General features: G+C 34.1%; 1 protein-coding gene across 10 annotated transcripts in view; it reads left to right on the top strand.

The window, feature by feature from the left end:
* Window positions 1-511: 511 nt before the first annotated feature.
* Window positions 512-23,273, top strand: part of Tm1 (tropomyosin 1) — a 157,720-nt gene continuing 134,958 nt past the window's right edge. For 2 of the 10 annotated variants that reach the window (XM_090390838.1, XM_090390836.1), the window contains exons 1-2: window positions 525-810; window positions 10,100-10,225. In XM_090390838.1, the coding sequence (XP_090246964.1) occupies window positions 697-810; window positions 10,100-10,225 (240 nt within the window). In that variant the 5' untranslated portion in view covers window positions 525-696. Of the gene's footprint in view, window positions 811-10,099; window positions 10,226-23,273 lie in introns of all 10 variants that reach the window. The other 8 variants (XM_090390843.1, XM_090390844.1, XM_090390840.1 and 5 more) reach the window with 8 other exon arrangements.

The raw sequence follows: 23,273 nt of genomic DNA, 5'->3' as shown, positions 1-23,273 counted from the left end.
TTAAAAAATACTTGATTTTGTTTATACATTTTAATCAAACTTCAGGAACATTATGTGGCTTCGTATCCGTGATAGCATCCAGATAGGAACAATATAAAGAGAACCAAAGTGCTTCGTGTAATCCTTGACGACAGGCACAGACAAAAGGGAAGGTCTACAATCGTTGCAGACAAGAGTCCTTGAGGAGGAAGTGGCCAAAAGGAGAGAGAGTTAGCTAGATATGTTTACATAACTCTACTGAGGTCACTTGGGGTCAGCGCGGGCAACGAAACACACATCGCGTCTAAGGGCTAAGTTTTTGTAGTGGTAGGGATAAGTGCCGTGAAATATGACCATGAAACCGTTACGTAGTTGACGCTCTCCCCGTCTGACGCAATATTCGATAGGCACCTTAGGAGACCAATGGGGAGACTTGTGAGTCCAGAAACAGAAAATAGAAACGTGAGATATCTTTAACTCCTCCCTGCTCCCGTCCCGCTGCGGAATTCGCGGCTTTCCTAAACCCTCCCTCTGCTGAGAACGAGGGTAAATTGGTGAGTATCTCTTACTTCTACTTTCAGTTGCTGTTGCTGGTGATAAGGGCAGGGCACCAACACCGAACGACTCCCGCATCCCGGCGTGTCCAGAAGTCGAGTGCTCTGCATTCTCCCTTTTCTCGATATTTTCTGTGGTGTGTAACGCTCACAAACAGCAAAAATGGAGGCCATCAAGAAGAAGATGCAGGCAATGAAGTTGGAGAAGGACAATGCCGTGGACAGGGCAGAAACAGCAGAGCAACAGTCGAAGGATGCTAATATCCGAGGAGAAAAGGTAAGGATAATGACAAAGCCGCACAATGCGTAAACAAACATTTTCCGTAGGTCTAGTGGAGAAATGGGTGTGGCTGTTTCCCCTGTATAACAAGTACTATGGATATCTCAGGGGGTTATCCTATATGTTAACTTACTGTAGCATAAACAGCAACGCCGGATTTCGCCATATTGATAAAACAAATTCTTGAAGAAATAATAGAAAAAAGTGCAAAGTGATTGCACAAAAAAAAAAGAAAAAAAGTATAACAAAAACATCTAAAAACATTAAGAGGGTGAAAGATGTTCTAACAGTAGCTTATACGATTGTAAAACATTGATGACACATTATGAGCGATAAAAAATAAATAGAAACGTTTTCCGTAGGTATTGGTAATACAAAATTCCTGAATGGTATATTAATATTCATACGCGAGTTCTTTTCAAAATTTATTTGTATAAATCCCGACTTTATACAAATAAATAATCACAAAATATGTAATTTTTAAATTTAAAATAAGCTTAAAACTAAGGTTAATGTATTATGCTAGAAAAGAAAATTTAGGGGAAAAAATATAAAAAAAAAGATTAATTCCTTCAAGTGAACAGTTCGCGGCACCTTAAAATTAAATAACCAGTGTTAATTTTCAGTTAAATGTCCATTAGGCCTTTGAAGCATAGCATGTGAAAGGAAGGATTGAAAATAAGAAAAATTAGAATCTAGTTACTTAAATTTAAATAGCATGCCCTTTAGTTTTAAGAGTCTCATGCACTCATGGATACAGTGCTGGGAGGTATTTAATAATATGGAACATCATAAAAACAGGAAAAAAAAAACAACAGACGGCATGTTCACGAATTGAGAACGCATGAATGCCAAACAGAAGTATCTAATAAGCTTTACTGAATAAGTTTTACTAGAAGAATAAAATGTCTAAAATTTTTATCAGAAATTATGAAAACTTTACAATCAACATAATACGATGGAGATGTTATCAGCAAAGTAGTTAAAACGGATACGTAATAATACGCTATTTTGGGCCAATTGAGGAGAAAAATTAATAGAAAACATCTCTAAAAATATTTCTGTGGTTATTTGCTACACTGTTTTAGCTGACTTTTATTTAGTATTAAATTATTTGACATTAATATTATTAATAATATAAATGTGAACAATCGATAGCACAGTTTCCAGATTTTTGCAAAACTTAGAAGAGTAAAACAGTAACTAAATAAGTTTAATTGTCAACATTTCCTTAAACAGGTCTACCCCATCTCATTATTATTATTATTATTATTATTATTATTATTATTATTATTATTATTATTATTATTATTATTATTATTATTATTATGTGCATAAAGTTAGACAAATGAACGATTTGTTTTGGCCAGAAATTAAAAAAAAAAACACTTTTTTTTTTCGAATTCTCATGAACAATCCACTGCTCCTCTCCTACTTGAATCCTTATACCGAATGAAACACATTCTTGTGGATGGTACATGTTTTCAGTAAAAGAAAATTGAACGATAGATTGATTTTTCTATTGAATTTTTTAAAAAAATAACAAGATCCTTGTGTTTATTCTCTAATCAGGCTTGACTAGTAACACTCACACAGAGCATGTTTCTTATTTTATCTGCCAGACTGTTAATAGACAGCAAACGAGACCTTAATGATTTTTTCAATAAATTCTAGTTATTGATTTTCTAACTTGGATACTTTTTTTTTTCATTATTACACTTTTGACATTATATCACTGCACTTTTCCAGTAAAAAAAAAAACGCACTTTGAATCAAACTTATTCGGGATTAATTTGATGTTTTACATTCAAATATATCATATCAATTTATATATAACTTAACGCAACTTGTTATGTGTAATGTTATTAAAATGTGCATGGATTTACACATTCAATTGCATAGACGAAAGAGTGACTCATAATAACACCCGACACTTGTCTTATGTATTGGTTAGGAGTTCTTTACATAGTTCTCATTGCTTATGCTAGAGAATAATGCTCCCTTTCCATCAAAGGACGTATCTTGAAAATCCTCATAAAAACATTTTTATACGATATCTTGCATCTAAAACAGTTATTTGAAATAATCACATTCCTACACTGACGACTGGATTTGTTCAAATGTCAGTGCAGTCAGAATCGTTTCATAAAAAGTGTGAAATTGTAATGGAAGAATCTGAATACAAAATGTTCAGAGTAATGAACTACATGTATTTAATTTCATTAAGGACTATGAATGATAGGCACCATTCTCGAAGGACTTTTTTTTTTAATCTTCCAGAACACAAAATTCACTTAGCGACTTTTATTACAATACTTATCGATTCTTATGACCATTTTATTCACATAGATGTACTGATGTAGTTTGGCACTTTTTTTGTCCTCTTCACTGATAGTTACAAAACTTTTATCACTGACGGCACGCTAAATTGGCTCATAATGTTATTAGGCTATTCGGATCCTTTACTCCTTTGACATATGTGCCTGAACTAATATCATCAAGTTGAAATGAAGACTCTTTAGTAGATTATGACTTTTTAAAAAATCTTCAATCGACATACTCAAACTAAGACTGCAATAATGTCAGTTCCACTATATAAAACTTACTATCTGCAATCGTTTCTTTTGTCAGATTACAGCACAGTCGACAAAGAAACGACAAGTGCCTTCTGATTGAAAAGACTCAAAGTTTGAATCCTGTAAAGGTCGCAAGGAATATTTTCTGTTGTTTCTCAACTGAATCTAGGTTAGTCGGTTTCAGAGGACGATAGTAGTTTCTTCTTTCTTTCCGAAACAACGGGCCAAAGCTATATATACGCATCTGACAGTGAACACACTAGTTCCATGTTAATGATATTAATTCTAAGTAACCTAAATGGCTAACCAAGTTTCCATTTTAAAGAATCATGGTATAAAATAAAGGAAATTTTTATGCTCTAAAGTTTAAGTGATTTTATCTTTTTAGCAATATTAAATTTTTCGTTGCACTTGTGGAAAATATCTATGACATTCTTGAGCGCCACCATACACCATTTGAGAACCATGTTGCTAATGAGTCTTGGAACATGCCCAACACTTGTAAGAAAGTCCTTATTCGATTGAATACAATGAATGCTACCTCTTTAGCACTCAAGTTCAAACATTCTCTGCACATATCACATATCTAGCGAATATACTCTAGAACTATGGATGTAAAGAGATTTATTGGTGAAAATGTATTCAACATTCGACTTAAACTCAAAGTATAACCTATACAGAACAACAAGCAGAATTCAGTATCCTGTATTTTAAACTGCATGATGAAAATATTTGCATCCGAGATAATTTTAGCCTCATAAGTATATTTGTTGTTAATACATTTCCCTCATAACATGATACATATCTTAATACTCAAAAGTCTAGTATGAAAACAGTCACAATAAAAAAAGATTCGCACTGCCTTTGATATAGCATACAGTGTAGTCTTCTTTATTTCAATTTTCAAGGTCTGTTATCCTTTTAAACCGAAGTTTTTGCTTCTTAAAGCAAATCCTAACCACAAAGAGAAATACAATACTAAATATTTAGATTTATTTTTTTGAAAGAAAAAAAAAAAGTTCAGACAACTCCAAAATACCAAGTTTCAGAGGTTGTACTGCTTTAAAAATCAGGATACAACAACCCATCTGTTATTCGAACCATATGCTTACCATCCTGAAACTGTGCCAGCCATTCGCTACCCTATTTGGCGTACTTGCTCCTCTCTCTGTCTCCTTCTCCCCTTGCTCCACTATCATTCCGATGCTAATTATAGCATTAGAAGTTATTCATAGAGTCTTCCCCATGCTTGGTTTATTTGGTTCTGAAAAAAAGAAAAAAAGAAAAAAGCGTTCATGATGGCCCTTTAAAACTGATCATATTCGGAAATCAGCAAAAGTCGAAAAATCATGCCTGTAAAATTCAAATACTGCAAATTAATAAATCATTAATACACAGGTAGTATAAATCTGAATATATTTATACATTGTATAAATACAAATCTGCTGGAATTTGTATAATTTTCATTCAGTGAAAATTGAATGAAAATTATACAAATTGGTTTTATCTATAAAATACGAACTGTTAAGACAGATTTTAGTTGGATTACAGTCCTTGATATTTAATGGCTTATTATGTATAATTCGGTCTTAAATGACTTATCAAAGTTGTAATTGTAAATAAAAGATACTTCATTTGAAATATTTTAGTTAGTTCGAACATGGTCGTTACTTAAAAATTAGCATATATACTAAGAAAATCAGCATTCAACAAGTATGCACTTTTGATATCCCTGATGTTTATCGATAGAATACTAGATCACAAAATAGAAGAATTCTAGCGATCTCTAAATATTCGAACGTTCGTTCGAATATTTCGAATATTCTAAATATTCGAAACGAACGTTCACATGTAAAGATAAGGATGTTATGTGGCCTCTTTACAAGGCCTTGATAAGACTTCACTTGGACTATTGTGTGCAGGTCTAGTCTCCTGGTTTCCGTTGTGATTCTGATATATTGGAGAGAGTGCAAACGAGAGTGTTAAAAATGATATCAGGATTGTGGAATACTGATTATGAAGACAGATTGAGAATTTGTAGACTGCAGACACTAGCAAACAGGAGAAAGAGGGGTGATATGATTGAGACTTACAAACTTCTGAAAGGTCATACAGGATTTCAATTGATGGAATTTTTCAATTTATGGAGGGTAGGGAAAGGACGAGAGGGCATCCTTGGAAGCTGAGAATGAAGGCCGCCAAGAAGGGTGCGAGGGCTAAATTTTTCTCTCAGAGGGTAGTGCGTGATTGAAATGGATTGCCATTGGATATTGTAAGTGCAAGCATGTGAATGAATTCAAGAATAAGTATGATAGCTGGTGTGTGTGTAGTATGTGATCTCCCTCGATGAGTCTCTGACTCCCTGGAGGTCTCTCTTAATAATAATGATTACTGCAGATTTTCGAACTGTTTTTAATGTATAGTGAACTATTTATTGATCTGAAGTTTACTGCACCAATATGTTCCTCTGAATAATATGAAAACTCTTCTTAAAATGTGAAATGCTCACAGAATGGGAAAACTCTAAATCAAACTCTCACAGTATGTTCTGTGATCTTTAGGATAATATAGACAGAACTTATTTTAAACATTCAAATATGCTTCACTTAATCTCTCACTCTAGTCTTTTAATTCAGAATAAGCAATCAGCTATGTGTTACATCCTACTGGAAACATGATAAGTTTGTTGTAGTATCAGGAATACACAGTGAAGTCCAAATTATGTTAACTAAAAGTAAGCCAATGTATCACAGTGCTTCAGAGCAACCATAACACTGCACTTAATGAATTTTAGTTCTACTCATCCAAGTAAAACACGAACTTTCAAGTTAATTTTAAAACTATTACAAATAAAGCTTTTCACATAAAAGTGCTTTATGTGAATACTTTATGAACAGTCTCTCGTCTAGACAAAAAAAAAAAAAAGATTACTGCATGATTTTTCCAGTGTTTTTCAGATGCTATTTTTAAATATTAATGGTTACTTGCCAATTATAGTCAGGTTGAATTTCTGAAATAGTATTACATGAATAAATGAAGTTGCTGAAAATATCTGATATTTGTGATTTGAGAGGTCAAATATTTTCGGAAGCGAAAAAAAGAATTAAGAAACTAGAGTGCGATTATTTAATCGCTATTTACAAGTTGAAAAAGGGAGCAAAAATGCCTAACATCGAATGTGAGATATGAAATCTAATAAAATAGTAATAAAAATAGTAATAAAAAGTCAAATCAAGTATATGAAAAGGATAGCAGATATGTGTTTACACCAATTGTACTAAATAAATAAGGTCTAACTGAGCAGGCCAGCGATCGAAAGTAGTGAGCAATTTTCTTCTCACGAATCCCTAAGCTATACAGAGATGGTCTAGATGCAGAGATCATCTTTGGAAATAATAAAATACAGCAGAATGATTGATGCCTGGAGTCTTTACTTCGGCGTAATTCTCGGAAGGTTCGTTAAATACATATTTGAATATCACAGAATATCATATTGGCTTCATGTGGATAACGTTGAAATAATTAAACGATTAAAAGAAAAACCGATGTCTGGTGTTGTAAAGAAAAATAATTTGTAAAACCATTAGTTTTCGAAACTGAACGTTAAAAAAAATTAATATTTTAATAAAAGAAAAAATGCTGATTTCAATAGACATAAAGGATAACGTGTTCTAAGAAAAGCAGATGGAGAACACCAAAATGAAAACATGAATTTTATTTAGCAAAACAAAACTTTAGTAGCGCAGTTGGAAACCACGTGTGTCCTCTGGTTGGAAAACTTTAGGTTCGAATCTATGTATCAATTGGAGAAATATTTATAAGACATTTTCAAATGAAAGTGAAAAGCTTCAGTTGAAAATCTGATCTAGTGAAAATAAAAGTAAGCCTTTATTCCAGCAAAATAAACAAAGTAGCTGTTGATGGACGCACCCATGGAGATAAGATTAACTATTCGCTTCTAACGAAAAATTAGGTTTATCCAAGTTACTATATAACAGGCTAGTGATCTTAATGAGTTAATGGAAGATGAGAGATGAGATTTGTGCCATGCCTTTAAAATGTCGAATAAGCAGTTTCTTTATTTGGAAATAAGGCAGCTGGCAGCTTATTTGCAATCGCTGGCCATCTTATTGCTCAGGTATTGACTGCTAAATTATTCTCATGATTGTTCTTAACTTGTACAGTACTTAGATCATATTTTAGAGAAGGGAAAAGCTAAAGCTTACTTTCCAAAGAAAGAAGTACATTTTTCATAAACTAAAGCTACTAGTCCGAAAATTGTGTTGAGCAGCTTATTGAGCGAGGCCCTGCTCATGTTAACTGAGCATTGATTCTAATTGTTAAAAGTGAGAGGTGAAGGAGGGTTATTATCATTGAAGGAAAGGATAAACATATGTATATATATATATATATTCCTTCCTGCATCTATCATCTTACTACAGCAGGAAAAGTAGCTTGCTAGGATATTTATTCCAACCTTTTGAAATGAGCGGTCACCTTAATTAATCTGAACGATAAATCATGATACTTCACGATTTAGATTTCATATGAATCATGTTAGATACTTCAATTGCATTCACACATGCTGCATTGCAAAATTGCTTATATCATGGTATCGCCAATTTCGTGAATGGAAGAATGCCAAACTTCCCCCCCCCCCTCCCAGCTGCAGAAGAAACCTTATAAGTTTGTTCCTAGTCATCAACTGGGGGAAACTTTTGCTAGATTTTTTTTCTAGCCAGCTAAGGAGTTAGTCGATCTTTGGCACAGATAAGTAGTTCAGTCACATTCAGGAAAACTGACTTTAAGCATTTCTGAAAAATCGACCGTAGAACTCACAAGATTTGGCATAAGGTGGAAACCGCTTGCCAACCAAATTGCACAAAAAAAAAAAAAAAGTTATGGCTAAATAGTGCTTTTACTTTCTTTGGGAAATAAAAAGGTATAGAGAATTTGTTTATTTAAAACCAAGAACTAACAGAATCCTGCTAACATTAATCTTCCGGGAAAAAAAATATATGTTATATACCTCCTTTATTAATCATATTCTTCTGTTGACAAAAGCTCTTCGCTAATTTTAATACCGTACATATGTCTTTATGAAATGGAGTAGTAGAAAATGGAAGATTAGGAGGAAGCTTGTGTAGCCTTATGCCAACGTTTTTAGTTCTATAATACTAGATCGCCAGATGAAACACTGTTACAGATTCTATTCTAACTTTTCTAATTAGGATTAGGGATAGTTAACAAATAAGATTTTTTTATCTTCCGAAAATTTGGGTATTAATACTCTAACTTATGAAAATAGACTGAGGAACTGACATTATTTTAGAAAATAATATGAATTAGGGTTTGGTTCACAAGGTAGTTGCAGTTATTTACTGCACTGTCTCCTAGATGCCTTAAAAGCATCGATGGCCATGAACTCAGCTTCGTTGGCAGCTAAAAATGATTGTTCGCAGATTTCCAAAAATTAGAACTTGACTTACTTGTCTGTTTGCTTCCTTGGGAAATGGATTAAAACCAGGTTTAAAATAGCTTGATAGCTTTAAAGTATATATATATATATATATATATTTGTTTCATAAACTATTTATTATTTCATAAATAGTTTATGAAACTATAATTTATAGAGCTGATATACAAGCATGTATTAGTTTTCGTGTAAATGTTTTCATACAATTAGGACTTGCAAAGAGTTGCTCTGAAATACACTAGACGTGAAAAAAAATAAAAACCCTGTATATATACATATAATAAATATTAGAAATATAGTACACTATTATTATATATAGTATGCAGTAAGATTAAAATAGTGCATACAGGGCTTTATGAAAATATTTGTTTTCATTCGCTGATAATGTTAAAAATTATTCACTTAACTAATGATTAAAGTTCTTTACGAATCGGTGTGTTTGTTTACCTTTTGGAAATCACTGTAATTAAGCACACCTGTCCTGCTTCCATATGGTGATTAAAAAAAATAATGCTGAACGTTATTATCTGTTTATAACATCTACAACAGAGCCATCTGACTAAAGTTCCTGAACTTTGTGCCAGAAGAAAAATAAATAAATAAAATATGAAATGAAATGTACGGATTGAATTAACTATGGGCAATGTAAATCAGTCACTAAAAACATAGAAACATAATAATAAACTGAAAAAAGAAACCTGAAAGACTGGAAAAAAAAGACAATAAAATATCCACGTGAATTAAAAATTCAGTTGATTTTGCACGGAACAATTTAATACGTAAAGTACCCCTTCCCCGATTACTCTATCTCTCTCTCTCTCTCTCTCTCGTACTATGACGTATGTGATCAGATTAGTAACATATTGAGTATTGGTAAATACGTCGGTAACATTTAATATATCACGAACGTCAAAATTTAGAGCTATACAATAATGCATATTGTCATGTTACTCGAAAAGTGTGAAAGTGGAAATGAAAAATAAATAGTAAAACTGTTATTGATTTTTTTCTCAAAGAAAACTTAACAAGAAATTTTCAAAAATTAAGGATTAAATAAATAAATAAATCAACATTAAAAGCAGAATTTTAGTGCACTCACTTTGCTCAAAATGTTCCCTTTAATTCTAAAGTCAATTTTTTCTTTAATGAAATCTGTATTATTTAAATTCAGCAAGCATTAACATTTTAAATTTTATATATTCTAAAATGTAATTATCTTCCTTTCTGATTTCAGGCTGAAGAAGAAGTTCGAGCACTACAGAAAAAGATCCAGCAAATAGAAAATGAATTAGACCAGGTACAAGAAAACCTTTCCCAAGCCAACAGCAAGCTTGAAGAAAAAGACAAGGCTCTTCAGAATGTAAGTCATTTATAATTCTGTTTATTTCTCGAGTAACTGCATATAATAAAGAACTTGTATATTTATATGTGATATTGAAATATATACTAATTATTTTACTTGAATGACGCACAAAGATCGGACAAAATATTCTCTTATTAGTTCATAAATATAGCTTTTTAAATAAATTACTATATTTCTTTATTAATAAATTCATATATAATACGCTTATCAGTGACACACAACTGGAGGAAAATAACATTTGCAAAATTAACTTTTCATATTTCATTAATAAGATTCACAGTTATCTTAAAATTTTTCCGATAATTCCTAAGAAGAATGCAAAAGTTATTCATCTGGATACATTAATGAGGAAAAATTTTACAAAGTACTTTTTTTTTCATATCCTAAGTTAAAGTGAAAAATGAATGACAGTATTGATCGTAACGTAAGGAAATAAAAGGTGTTTCGCTCCTCTTCGATATATTCTGTCTCAATGAATGGTGCGACATATGAGAAACTACGCAGGGATTTCTTCAAATACTGAAACAAATAAATCTTACCAACATCAGTGCTCCAGAATGGAGCTAAGTCCTTTGGATTTGCGTTTTCGAATAGCAGTTTGAAGGTTGTGGCACGGCTTATAAGACCAAAATAATAATGGAAAAAGGATCTCACTCATTATTTTAATGTCTTTACATTTTAAAGGTACTGTGAGTAAGGTTTGAGATCGAAATGGGTTTCAGGCATGTTTAGGTTTTCTCTGAAAACGTTTTCGCCAAAAGCTTTAATAATTCCTCAAAAAAAAAAAAAAATTCATTCTTTTTGTGCTGTTTTCAGCATTTGGAGACATCAACGTTTCAGTTAGTTTAAAAAGAGGTATACTGTGAGTAGACATATCGATACAAAATTAATAACGGAAAAAACTCACGAACAAAGATTATTTAATAGCAATTTTCGCCTGTGTGTCACAGGCATCTTCAGTACATATTAAGCTCAAATTAAACAATAACTGACAATTCCAAAAAGCGCCACCTAAGTAGCTGGTGTAAGATAACTAGAAAGGTCAATAAATTTCCTAAAAAAAAATCAATACAATAAAAAGTTAGGAAAGATTAGCTGATTTGTAAAGTGCTATCTCCCATAAAGGGGATAAGCCGTCGGATCTGTTTAAGTTAGGAGAATGAAACAGAGTTTCACATGTTTCTTTATAAAGGTGTTCCACGAGGAACCGACTTTTGTGAAGGACTCTTATCTTTCTCCAATGAACTCTATGTCTAGTGAAGATGGCATGTTCTGCAAGTCCAGACTTTTCAGGTTTAAAGTATTCAATATAAGATTGGTGTTCTTCTAGCCGAATAGAGGCAGATCTTCCCGTTTGTCCGAAATAAGATAATCCACAAGATGTGGAAGCTTGTCCTTAGGAGAAGTGAGAAAAGTGTAAAATTTATTGCTTCATTAAAAGAACTTTGAGTAGTTTTAATATGTCTTCCTCTTCAAACACAGAAGAAATAACGCGCATCCCTATCCCTTATGTACAAGGCATCAGTGAACGTATAGCAAAAGTTTTAAAACCACTGAATATTTTTGTTGCCTTTCGACCGTTTAGAAAAATCTCCACCTTTCTCACTTCTCCTAAGGGCAAGCTTCCATATCTTAATCATCCAGGTGTCTACCAGATTCTGTGCTCTTGTGGATTATCTTATTTCGGACAAACGGGAAGATCTGCCTCTATTCGGCTAGAAGAACACCAATCTTATATTGAATACTTTAAACCTGAAAAGTCTGGACTTGCAGAACATGCCATCTTCACTAGACATAGAGTTCATTGGAGAAAGACAAGAGTTCTTCACAAAAGTCGGTTCCTCATGGAACGCCTTTATAAAGAAACATGTGAAACTCTGCTTCATTCTCCTAACTTAAACAGATCCGACGGCTTACGTCTATCCCCTTTATGGGAGATAGTACTTTACAAATCAGCTAATCTTTCCTAACTTTTTATTGTATTGATTTTTTTTTTTTAGGAAATTTATTGACCTTTCTAGTTATCTTACACCAGCTATTTAGGTGGCGCTTTTTGGAATTGTCAGTTATTGTTTAATTTGAGCTTAATATGTACTGAAGATGCCTGTGACACACAGGCGAAAATTATACTATTAAATAATCTTTGTTCGTGAGTTTTTTCCGTTATTAATTTTGTATCAACGTTTCAGTTGACTTTGTGTACTTCATGTTGTTTCTGATTTAGGACGCTGTCAGAAATTATTGGAGTAGTTGCGGTTGCGGATACATAGATATATAGATTAACTCCAGAAAAAGCTTAAAAGAGTATATCAAAAAAGGGAGGGAGGTGAACGAATGAAAATGGTTTACACCCCCTTGTGTGTAGAGCATCACTATTTGTCATTACCATGGTTGAATCTATTACACTGTGCTCTGTAAAGCAATTTTATAATGTTTTTGTGATCTTCTAATAAAGTTCTGCTGTCACTAGAAAAATGCTGAAGCGTTCTGGTGTTGTCTCATCCGAGAAGTATGGGCTTAACAGCAAGTTGCTCATGAAGTCTCCTTATGGAACTGCTGGAGAGAATTCCTAGATAATTCAAATCCCAGGCTCCAAAATAGCTGGTGGGTGTTTAGGGAGAACTGTTAGCATTAAAGTGTCAATTATTCCTCTGTCAAACTGTTCGTTCATTCTCATACCTGCTAGTCTGTTTGCAGGAGGGAATTCCCCTCTAAAGGAACTCTCTCTCTCTCTCTCTCTCTCTCTCTCTCTCTCTCTCTCTCTCTCTCTCTCTCTCTCTCTCTCTCTCTCTCCAGTGGATACCTGGAACTGTTTAGAAGATAAGAGTATCGCAAAGGCGTCCATCTAGAACATCCAGTTAAATCGTTTTCTGAGCATAAGAAATTTGTTAATTTACGTTTCAGCTCGTTGAAGTGTAAGAAGTATGTAATATTATCAAAGTACATTATAAAGCAACACAATCTGATGTACAGGAGTGCTCTTGCAAGTATAGCATTATAAGACATGCGTTTAATTTTAAACAAACGCTAAAGAATCTCAAACCTTCCTCGGTGCAACCCCCCCCCCACACACACAAATATACAATGGCACGATCAAGACAATGCAAATTATGTCTCTCCCCGACTTCAATTTGATATTCTCATGCTGCAGAAAGGACTTCGGTAGCAACAACTGTCAAGTGACTTCAGTGGAGATTTTTTTTTTTAATGTGGCTACTACCCACGAAAGGTTTATAAACTTGTAGTACATTCGTGCTGTGCGTAGATTAAGGATTTTTTTTCTATTTTTACTGATTTTAAATATTTTTGCATTTTTTTTTATTTATTCTTTCTATGTCTGAAAATCCTGCTCTGGAGACCAAAATGGAACTTTTTCAAGCATGTCAGTCCTCCAATAAGCAGGTTGGTGGTCTCACACCGGACGATGAATTTCACCTCCCACCTAATAATGTCAAGTGATATTATTAGGTGAATAACTGATAGATAGCCATCTAGCAGGTTTTCCTGAACTCCTTCGAGTTCAGCAGAAATGATTTCATATCGAAAGTTAGCTGTTGGCAAAACAATGCCTAATTAGTACAGATGCGCATGCGATGTGAGCATGTTAAGACTGTAGAAACATTTGTAAGAGTCGGATATCCTGCTCCCTTTATTCGTCCATCACATAAATGTAAGAAAAATGTAGTTTCGTCAGAAAAATGTAATTTCTGACGAAAATCTAATGACACTCTTATGTGTTTTCACTGATCACTACGATATACTTTCACCAAATTTCAACTGCAAACTTATTCACCCTCCATTCTTGTCGCGTTACGATTATTTCAACAAAGGAAGAAATTTGAATGACTAGTATGTTTGGATAATATTAAGGTGTTTTCATAGGAATTTTACTTTGTTATAGCTACAAATTTCAGAAATTTTAAACAACGAAAGTTATTCAGTTGTTTGCATTAAGTCTCATTCTTTTGTGCAATAATTTTTAGATTTTTAAACTTTTTCCTATTACAACACGCTTTACAAAAACCATTTTTATAGGATCCTGTTTATATACAGTATATACAGGATGAGACAAAAGTCAATTGACATATGTATTTATTAATGCAAGATTAAAAAAAATAAAAATCTGAAAATTTTGTGTTTCAATGGCCACATGAGGATTAGTGTTGTTCCATAAATAAAGACAGGTATTCCTATTTACGTGTCCAGATAGGTGGAAGGTAGCTTCATCTGAGCAGATGATGTGTTGGAGCAAATCGACATTGCCCTTTAATTCATTGAGAAAAAACATCACAGAACTATAATCTACTATCGCAATCATCCTCAATCAACCCATACGCTAATCACGGGATGTATGGTTTGAGAGTATCCGTAATATTTATCTTTTACTAATATCCAGTTCTAGAAAGGCACAATGGGTTTATTTTGGGGGGGGGGGGGGGGATTTGTATAAAACAATCAGAAACGAGAGCTTTATTATCTTCAGTTGTCACTGAGAAGAGCCTACCAGAACGTGGTGCATCTAAGATGGATTCAGTAGCTTCCATCTTATCTGGCAAGATATAAATTACTAAGCAGATGGCGGAGGAGTCTACCTTGGTTGCCATGCTCGACGCACACCGAACGTTTTCTAATTTCCAGTAAGGTTTAATCATAAACAGTCTTTCATCCTTACTTAATTTTATTGTCATAATTCAGGCTATAATATAAATTTGTAATTTAATAACAAAAATAAATAAATAAATAAATAAAAGAGTAAACTAGTAGCAAAAATCAATTAATACATATATATATGTTATTCCAACTTTTTCAACGGATGCTCGGCATCGATCGCTTGTAATGCATCTAAGTAATACAACTGTGTGTGTGTGTGTGTGTGTGTGTGTGTGTGTGTGTGTGTGTGTGTGTGTGTGTGTGTGTGTGTGTGTGTGTGTGTGTGTGTGTGTGTGTGTGTGTGTGTGTGTGTGTGTGTGTGTGTGTGTGCGTGCGAGAGAGAGAGAGAGAGAGATATGATCCTATCATTGTTGGTAGAATAATGCCTTAATGTCTGGCTATTGCAGTTGCACATGTAATGTCAGAATATTAAAACTGTAGAGACATTAATAATAGTCTGATATCCATCCTGCTCTCATTATTCGCTGACCGGAAAATATCTAAAGAGGTGGCATGCTGATTGTTGCGATGTCACTTAATCCGCACTGCTTGCCTTTCCTGAAAGGCCTCCATTAAAACATTCACTCTCAACGTAACTGCAGTATTGTTCGCTATCAAACATTTCAACTTTTTTTTCACTGCTGTTTTTAGCGTAATCTTTCCTCCCCTCATCATTTTTACTAGTAATACAATCCTTGGAATGTGTGATATTTAGAACAGCTCTGATAGGTCTTATAAAAGATAAATTCCAGCAAAAGTTAAAATAAACTAAATATATTTATATTTAGCACTAAATCTGAACAAAAGTGAAGTGATTAAAAAATCATTCGCTAGAAAAAATACAGCTTTTTACAGATAATTTTATGATGGCAAAATGCACGTAAAATGGATGATAAAATGATGGTAAAATTTTGCTCGTTTAACGCCAAAAAAACTTTGAATATCCTTAGGTATTCACGACTGCCTATTGAAAATCTTTGATCTTAAAATAAATAAACAAAATAAGTAAGCCAAATACGGATAAAGAAGAAGGTTGCCTCTTTTACATATTTTTTTAAATAATGGGGTATTGTTGCAATTTCATTTTATTGACCCCACACGTGTGAGATCACAAAACCTATAACACGTGTTTCCAAGTTTCTTGAAAAACTGAAGGTTGTACTCATTGGGAAAATCATGGAGACGGCTGTTCCAAAGAACAGAGGCAGATGGGATGAAGGAAGATGATAAAACATTGATTCTATATGTTTGGAGTTAGACTGTGTACGGATGTTGACCAGCGGCTACTGTTTTGGTATGTCTCTAATTTCAGAGAAGAATTTACATTCTTACCAATTAAGAAATAATGCAACTAAATAACCCTTTATAAATTCACCCAACGTCTTGTTTCCTCAGTATTTGACTCACTTTTTTTTTCACGTGAAATTTTTTATGAGGTACCACTTTTCTTTTTAAACGATGCAACCTGTAGTGGTGTCTGTGACATTTTATTTTCTTCTCTCACCTTTGCGATTCTCTCCATTAAATTATATTGAGCTGAATTTCCTAGACGACCTTAAGCATCGTAAGGAAAAATAAATATATTACAGCTTGGTCGAAATCAGTTAAACAATGAGACTTATAGAGAAAACATTTCCTCTTTGGACGAATTACCTCTTGCAATCGCTCCCTTTCATTTTAGAAACAGTTCATCACTGATTCATCAGAAATTGGGTAATATTGACTAAACAATATCTACGAAAGACGCTACTTCCCTTCCTCTTTAACATCTTAATTTCTACCCGATTGAAATGAAATTCTCAGGGAAGCATAAACAACATAAGAAATAACTACATTCCAAATTTGGTAGTAATTAGTTGAACTGTACGATCTGTAGAGTCAACGCCGTCGCCAGATTAGATCGCGCCCTGAGGCAAACAATTAAATATCACCCCTGATAAGACAAAAAGATAAGAAAATTTCCAATTGTTATTTTGTTTTTATTACAAGAGAAACATTAATGCAAAACGATTGCATAATAATATTAATTAAATATTTGCTCTACGGGGATATCGCAGAATAAAAAACTGTTTTTAAGCTCTTCTAAATTTAAATTATAAGCTATGTTCGCCTCTATCAATATAGTTACTAGACCAACCAATCTTTCTTGGGTCATTGCTGTTCGCAATTATTTTTTAATCAGTTCGAGCTTGGAAAAACTTCTTTCCGCGCTTGTTACACTAACAGGACTTGTTAACAATATCCTTAGGGCGGTGGTTACGTTGGGATAAATATCTACAAGATTTTGGTTTTATATATATATATATGATAAAATTTGGTGAGGACCACTTTTCTCTTGTATTATTTTTGAGAGAATTTTTATTTCTTCAAATAAATCTATTGCATCTACATCAGATGTTGTAAAATATCTTGTTGTCCTAATACGGCGCCTACCGCAATATGGCTGAACTAGCGCCCTTTATTAAGCGGCGCCGTGAGGCAGGCTGCCTCTATGCTACACCCTATCGATGATACTGTGTAGAGTAAAGGTGCTTCAGCAGGCACCTTAACTCTACAGCGCCCACAAGACCTCTTCGTTTCATTCCGATTAGACTAAATTTTTTAAGAGATTGTCAGCAATGCAAAGGAAAAACTATTTTCAAATTGCACTCTTAGGTCGCCTGTGTCCTGTTGAATAATCATTCCTCCTATCCTTCTCATCCGTCTAGGACGGGTTGAGTCCCCTTCTAATGAGGGGTTACTGGCGTATTAATACAGCCTCTTCGCCACTCCTCTGCTGCATCCCCCTAAGGGCGATATTCACGACTGTATCCGTGTGTGTGTTCATGGGGCCGGTTTGCCTGTTTGCGGGATGAAAAACCCAGATAAACTGGGGGGGACCCTGCTTTCCACGCTCAAGACTGGCTAACTTGGCTATAGCTGAGGAAGATCCTTAAGCTCCTCACGTCGTCGACGAGAATCGAACCTAGAACACTCCTTCCCCAGGCATATGGTTGCGAAGCGCATAGCCACTAGGCTAACCGCAAGGACACAAGCTTGCGAGAGATAACAACAGCCTGTATACACTGGTGTTCATTACTTCATGACATCTGAAGAACAGAAATATGTGAAAGGTTACCATGTTCCAACAACGTTTGATTAGTCGATTTCTTTTATACTTTTTTTCCCCTGCTTTGTGCATAGTGTATTGTATTATGGCTCTCTCAGCTGTTTATGTATCTTCACATACTAAGCCTCTTTCGTTACTTCATTTTTACCTTGATTGGAATTTTTTAGTATTCTTCCTCATCCACATTTCTTGCCTTATGCCATTTTTTGCTATTCTTCCTTTTGATATATCACTAATTCATTATAACGCTGGCGTATATTGATTTTGCTCTCATATTTATAGCTAGTTTTACACGTTTAAAGCAATTTCTTGTATATATTCATATTTCTTGTATATATGTTTTGTATTAAACTATCCATTAGTAGAATGTTGAATGTGTTAAAAGAAAATGATAAGGAAGGCTGTTAATGTCAGTTCACGAAAGGATAAATATCAGCATTATAGCAACAAATCTGTTCTTGCATTCCTTGCATATAACATCAAAGAGGAAGAACAACGCTAAAACCACTTCACTTTAAAAGTAGCCCAGCAAAAGTAGTGACAGCTGTTACGGACACTTGACGCAAAGACTTTTGGAGCCACCCTTATCAAACGTTTGCCGTCATCTACTTTAGCCTTTTTAACTACGAAACGCTTTTGTATATATTTTCATTTGAGAGAAAAAGAAGGGAGACCCTGATGTGTGTAAGTGTAATCAGAACTCTCTCTTGCGTCACAACTCCATATTTGGTACATCGGATTACTATTGGCTGGAATTGCAGTTTCTCTTAACTTCCGCTTGAGTCGTGGTATAACTTTTTCGTTATAGACGTCATCCATGCAAATAACTGGCACAACGCTTAAAGCATAAAAAAAAAAGAAGAAAAAAAACAGAAAAAAACCATAAGGATTATTTTACATTATACAGTATATATAATAATGTATTCATCGTGTAATCAATGGGACATATCCAAAGCATTTCCACATTATCTGCAACTAATAAATCTTCCACACTTTTAGCTCATTACACAATAGTTGAATGCTAATATGGTAAACACATATTATATCCGAATCCGTTAGTGAGAATGATCCAATAACTATCATAGTTGGTTTATTTGTTTAAAATAACATCATTTGCTTCGAAAATTAAAGGGGACAAACACTACAAATCCCCTATTTCCCCTAGTCTCTAGCAAACTTGAAAAAGGTAGTATATAAAAATTCAAGAATTCATTCTTCGCTCCACTTAAGTGGACCGATTCAATACGAATTTTTCAGAAAACAGTGTCAAGGTGCATAATCAAGTATCAGTGTACGATTTTCCTACAAATAGCTGGTATCATACGGAGGTGGCAAGATTTTACTTCCCGCAAAACAGACAAACCGACCAGACGTATACAAGCAATTGACAGACTTAATATACTGGCCACATAGCCTTAGTCTTTTCGGCTTCAAATTCGAATAACTCAAAATAACACGTTCTTCCAAGCATTCTAGGAAAGTCCTGAAGTTAGTTGCTGTAGGGAAATCCCCTAAACAAAATTCTTGTTGTGTCTGCGCTTAGAAAATTACTACGGGGATGTTAAAAATACTCCCGAATTTTACTGAAATGTGTGGTAAGCTTTTTAGTGCATCCCACTAGAAATTTCCGGTTACTTTTTAAACGATGGCCTCTAGTACGGCTTGCCAGATCCTTTTCTAAGGAAGAATACATAATAGAAAGCACTGACTCTGCTTGCTCGTTACAATAGGAACTGCACATTAAATGTGGTCGCACTTCTTTTTTTTTTTTCTTCTCGAGACATTTGGACGCTTTCGTATCGCAAGAATCAGTCAAAAAAAAAAAAAAAAAAAGGTAAATATATAAAATGGTGCCTTCAAATTTTTATTACCGGTTTTGCAACTTAAATAATTGGTTTCTGTTCGTATTTAGTAATTTTTTTTTGAATATTCAAAATCAGTTTTTAAGAAATATTAAAAACGAGTAAAGGTGTAGTGATTGTAATCTGATTTCTTTTTTTAAAGAAAATGTCTTGGCTACTTTGTGTCTTGACGTGTTTTAAAATGGCCCTTTCTGTTTATCCCCGTTATTACAAAATGTCTCATTTTCCAGATCGTTTCCTTCCTCACACTCATCCAAGATACACAGTAGTTAAGAATGATCTTTTAAGCTTTCGTAACATTTCTGAAATAGAAAATGAAGCTTAACTAAACCACTGAAATATTTTTGGTTGACAATAATAGCAAGCATAAAATAACCAAGCCTTTTAATTATACTAACAATACTTTCGGTATAAGTATATATATGCTTTTATATGCAATTTCAAATTTATAAAATATGGTTGCATTTGTTTAAATCAAGTTATACAAACTGAGAAGTAGGAAGTGGGAATTCTAGTTATTCTTCCCAGAATGCTTTGCACTAGAAAAGTAAAAGTGGGCACTTAAAAGCTGATCAGTCACAGTGAAAGTCTACACACTGAACTAGCTCTTTGTGTATTCAAGAGTATTTTTTCATTTAGGCTAAACAGAGATGGCTGGGAATATTCCTTTTAAGTGAAAGCCTATTCAAAGTTATTCATTTTTATTTTTTTTTATTTTTCGTTTTTTGAATTGAGTTACTCAAGTCTTCACGTCGCCTTAAGCAAAAACATTTCTGAAATGATTCCTCGTTTCGTTTTCTTATATTTCTCACATGTTATAAGGAATCTAAGTAGGAGGAGAAGAGGGGAAGCATCATTTTTCGGATTAGGCCAATAAGGCAATAGCTTGATGCTCCGAGTTTTGGGAAAGCCAAGCTTATAATACCTGAAAAGACGTCACAATTTAAAAGTATTAATTGACATACTAATCAAAATAAAAAGCCAAAAGACTAGTTTTCTGGCAGTTGAATAGATATTAAATGGATAAGAATCCTATATTGTTATAGAGCCAGTAAGTGAAACTCAAGATCGATAACTACGATCTATGAGTTTCAATGCCGAAAAACTATCGGCGAAGGCAATTCGAATCAAAGGTGGAGCAAGCTCCCTCACTATTCTTGATATTCTCTCATAATGTAAAACACAGCTCCTAGGAGATGTAATACTGTCATTACATTATGAGGGGAGGTCACTACCCAGACCGGTTTCAACCTTTTTTGAGGTCTCATCAGTGAGTAGGTAGACCTGGAAAATATCAAAGCTTAGTGAAAAGAACTTACATACCTTCACTATACGAATGCCATTAATATCTATTCAATTGCCAGAAAACTAGCCTTTTGACTTTTTATTTTAATTACAAAATACAAGCACACCTTTATGGCATTCGTATAGTGAAGGTATGTAAGTTCTTTTCACTAAGCTTTGATATTTTCCAGGTCTACCTACTCACTGATGAGACCTCAAAAAAGGTTGAAACCGGGCTGGGTAGTGACCTCCCCTCATAATGTAATGACAATATTACATCTCCTAGGAGCTGTGTTTTACATTATGAGAAAATATCAAGAATAGTGAGGGAGCTTGCTCCACCTTTGCTTCGAATTGCCTTCGCCGATAGTTTTCGGCATTGAAACTCATAGATCGTAGTTATCGATCTTGAGTTTCACTTACTGGCTCTATAACAATATAGGATTCTTATCCATTTAATGACATACCAATCATTAAAGCTCGAGTTCGAGAAGTAAAAAAAAAAAAAAGTTTGGGTTGGGGAGGGGAGGGGAATAAAAGAATCTTGAGAGGTAGAGGGAGCAAAAGGCATGATTCTCACCTGGGAGTATCATTTGGTCCAGGACAACTATGATATTTTTTTGTGCATTGTTCAGATATAAGGTTTGTTATGCAACATCTCGGAAAACTTCTCTACTTTTAATGTTCTTCCTGAACTACAACTTATTGTCCACTGTCATTTCCCCCATCCTGGTAGTGTCACAAGTATAGCACATGGCATGCCAGCTCTCTGATCCAAAGTATACAACTCTGTGATTTTCAGCATTGAACTGGCATTTACTGAATCCAGAACAGTAACGGTTTATTTTTTCTTTTCTATGAGGAACCTCCGCAGCTCAGCAGGTAGCAGGTAATGATAGTATTCCTTGGTTGAAAAGACTTATATTAGAATCCTATCAAAGATACAAGGAGCTTTTGCAGAAGTTTATTGAAGATGACATAGTCGAACTTATACGAGGTGGAAGGGTTTTTCCTTCTGGATAACTCGGATTTCTTTTTGTTTGTTTTTAATTACGTAAATGGACAAACTCGCGTGGATACAGTAAAGTTGAAGAACTTAAATAAATTCTATATATAGTGTGCTGATTAGAGGGACTAAAGGTACCTAGATCTGTATTACCTAAGTAGGAGCTATATTAGGGATAGAATATCAATAACTAGATCTATGGGAGAGAGAAAAAAAAATCCATATCCTGGGTTGAGGACCATGAGAGCCTGAGATAAGAAATATCTAAGTAACTCCCATCAAAGGGCCAACACAAAACTGTTTAAGGATCTGAACTTTCCTCATAATACAATGACCACCCAAATACCATTATCTATAACTTTTGACACATCAGATTTTTTACAAACTTCCACCGACTGACATTCATCAACAAATGAAAGATGTTTAGGAGAATGAGGGTTCAGATATCAGTACTGTTCGGCTGTACGAATATGTGTCTGAGGAGAAACTCTGGAATTGTAGTATGGAATAAGAATGGTGTAGTATATTCACGATTCACCAAATAGTACCACCATTAGACTCTGAGCGTTACACTCTAATACTGCAGAAGGCAATGATTTGTAGAGTCTCTTCTGACGTGTAGCAGTCTTTCTCCAACATGACAATGGACGACCTCAAGTATGAGATTCTCCACCTTCATTTCACTCTTTTTGGGCCACTTACAATAAGCCTGGTCCCAGGATGTAATTTTAGTTTAGTCGAACCAGTTGCAGAGGCACAAACAGGATGGGAAGGTAAATGTTAGAACGTTGTTTTGAAGTGAGACCAGTGTGCATTATGTCTGTTAATTGCATGTGTTCTTCTGGCCTATTTATCTGTTTTGCTGATATAAAAATACCAGTTTCAGAGGAAAACATCTCCACAGCTTTTATAAGAAGAACTAACTCATCTTTAGTTTAAAAATGTTTTAAAAATTTCTCGCATCGTGCATGTCATCCCGACTTTTCTTCCAGTCAAACAGAATCATCGTTACTAACTGAAGCATGCAAAGCCTAATGTCGGTTTGTTAAATGCATCACTGCCAGGCAGTAAGTTTCGTTTTTGAACCCATCAACTTTTTTTTTTAATTATTATAATTCCTTTTAGTACAGAAAT

This window comes from Typopeltis vanoorti, chromosome 3 (genome assembly GCF_054136105.1).
Source record: "Typopeltis vanoorti isolate ZY-2024b chromosome 3, IOZ_Tvanoo_1.0, whole genome shotgun sequence".
NCBI classification, from domain to species: Eukaryota; Metazoa; Arthropoda; class Arachnida; order Uropygi; family Thelyphonidae; genus Typopeltis; species Typopeltis vanoorti.
This window is presented reverse-complemented; position numbering and strand designations above follow the sequence as displayed.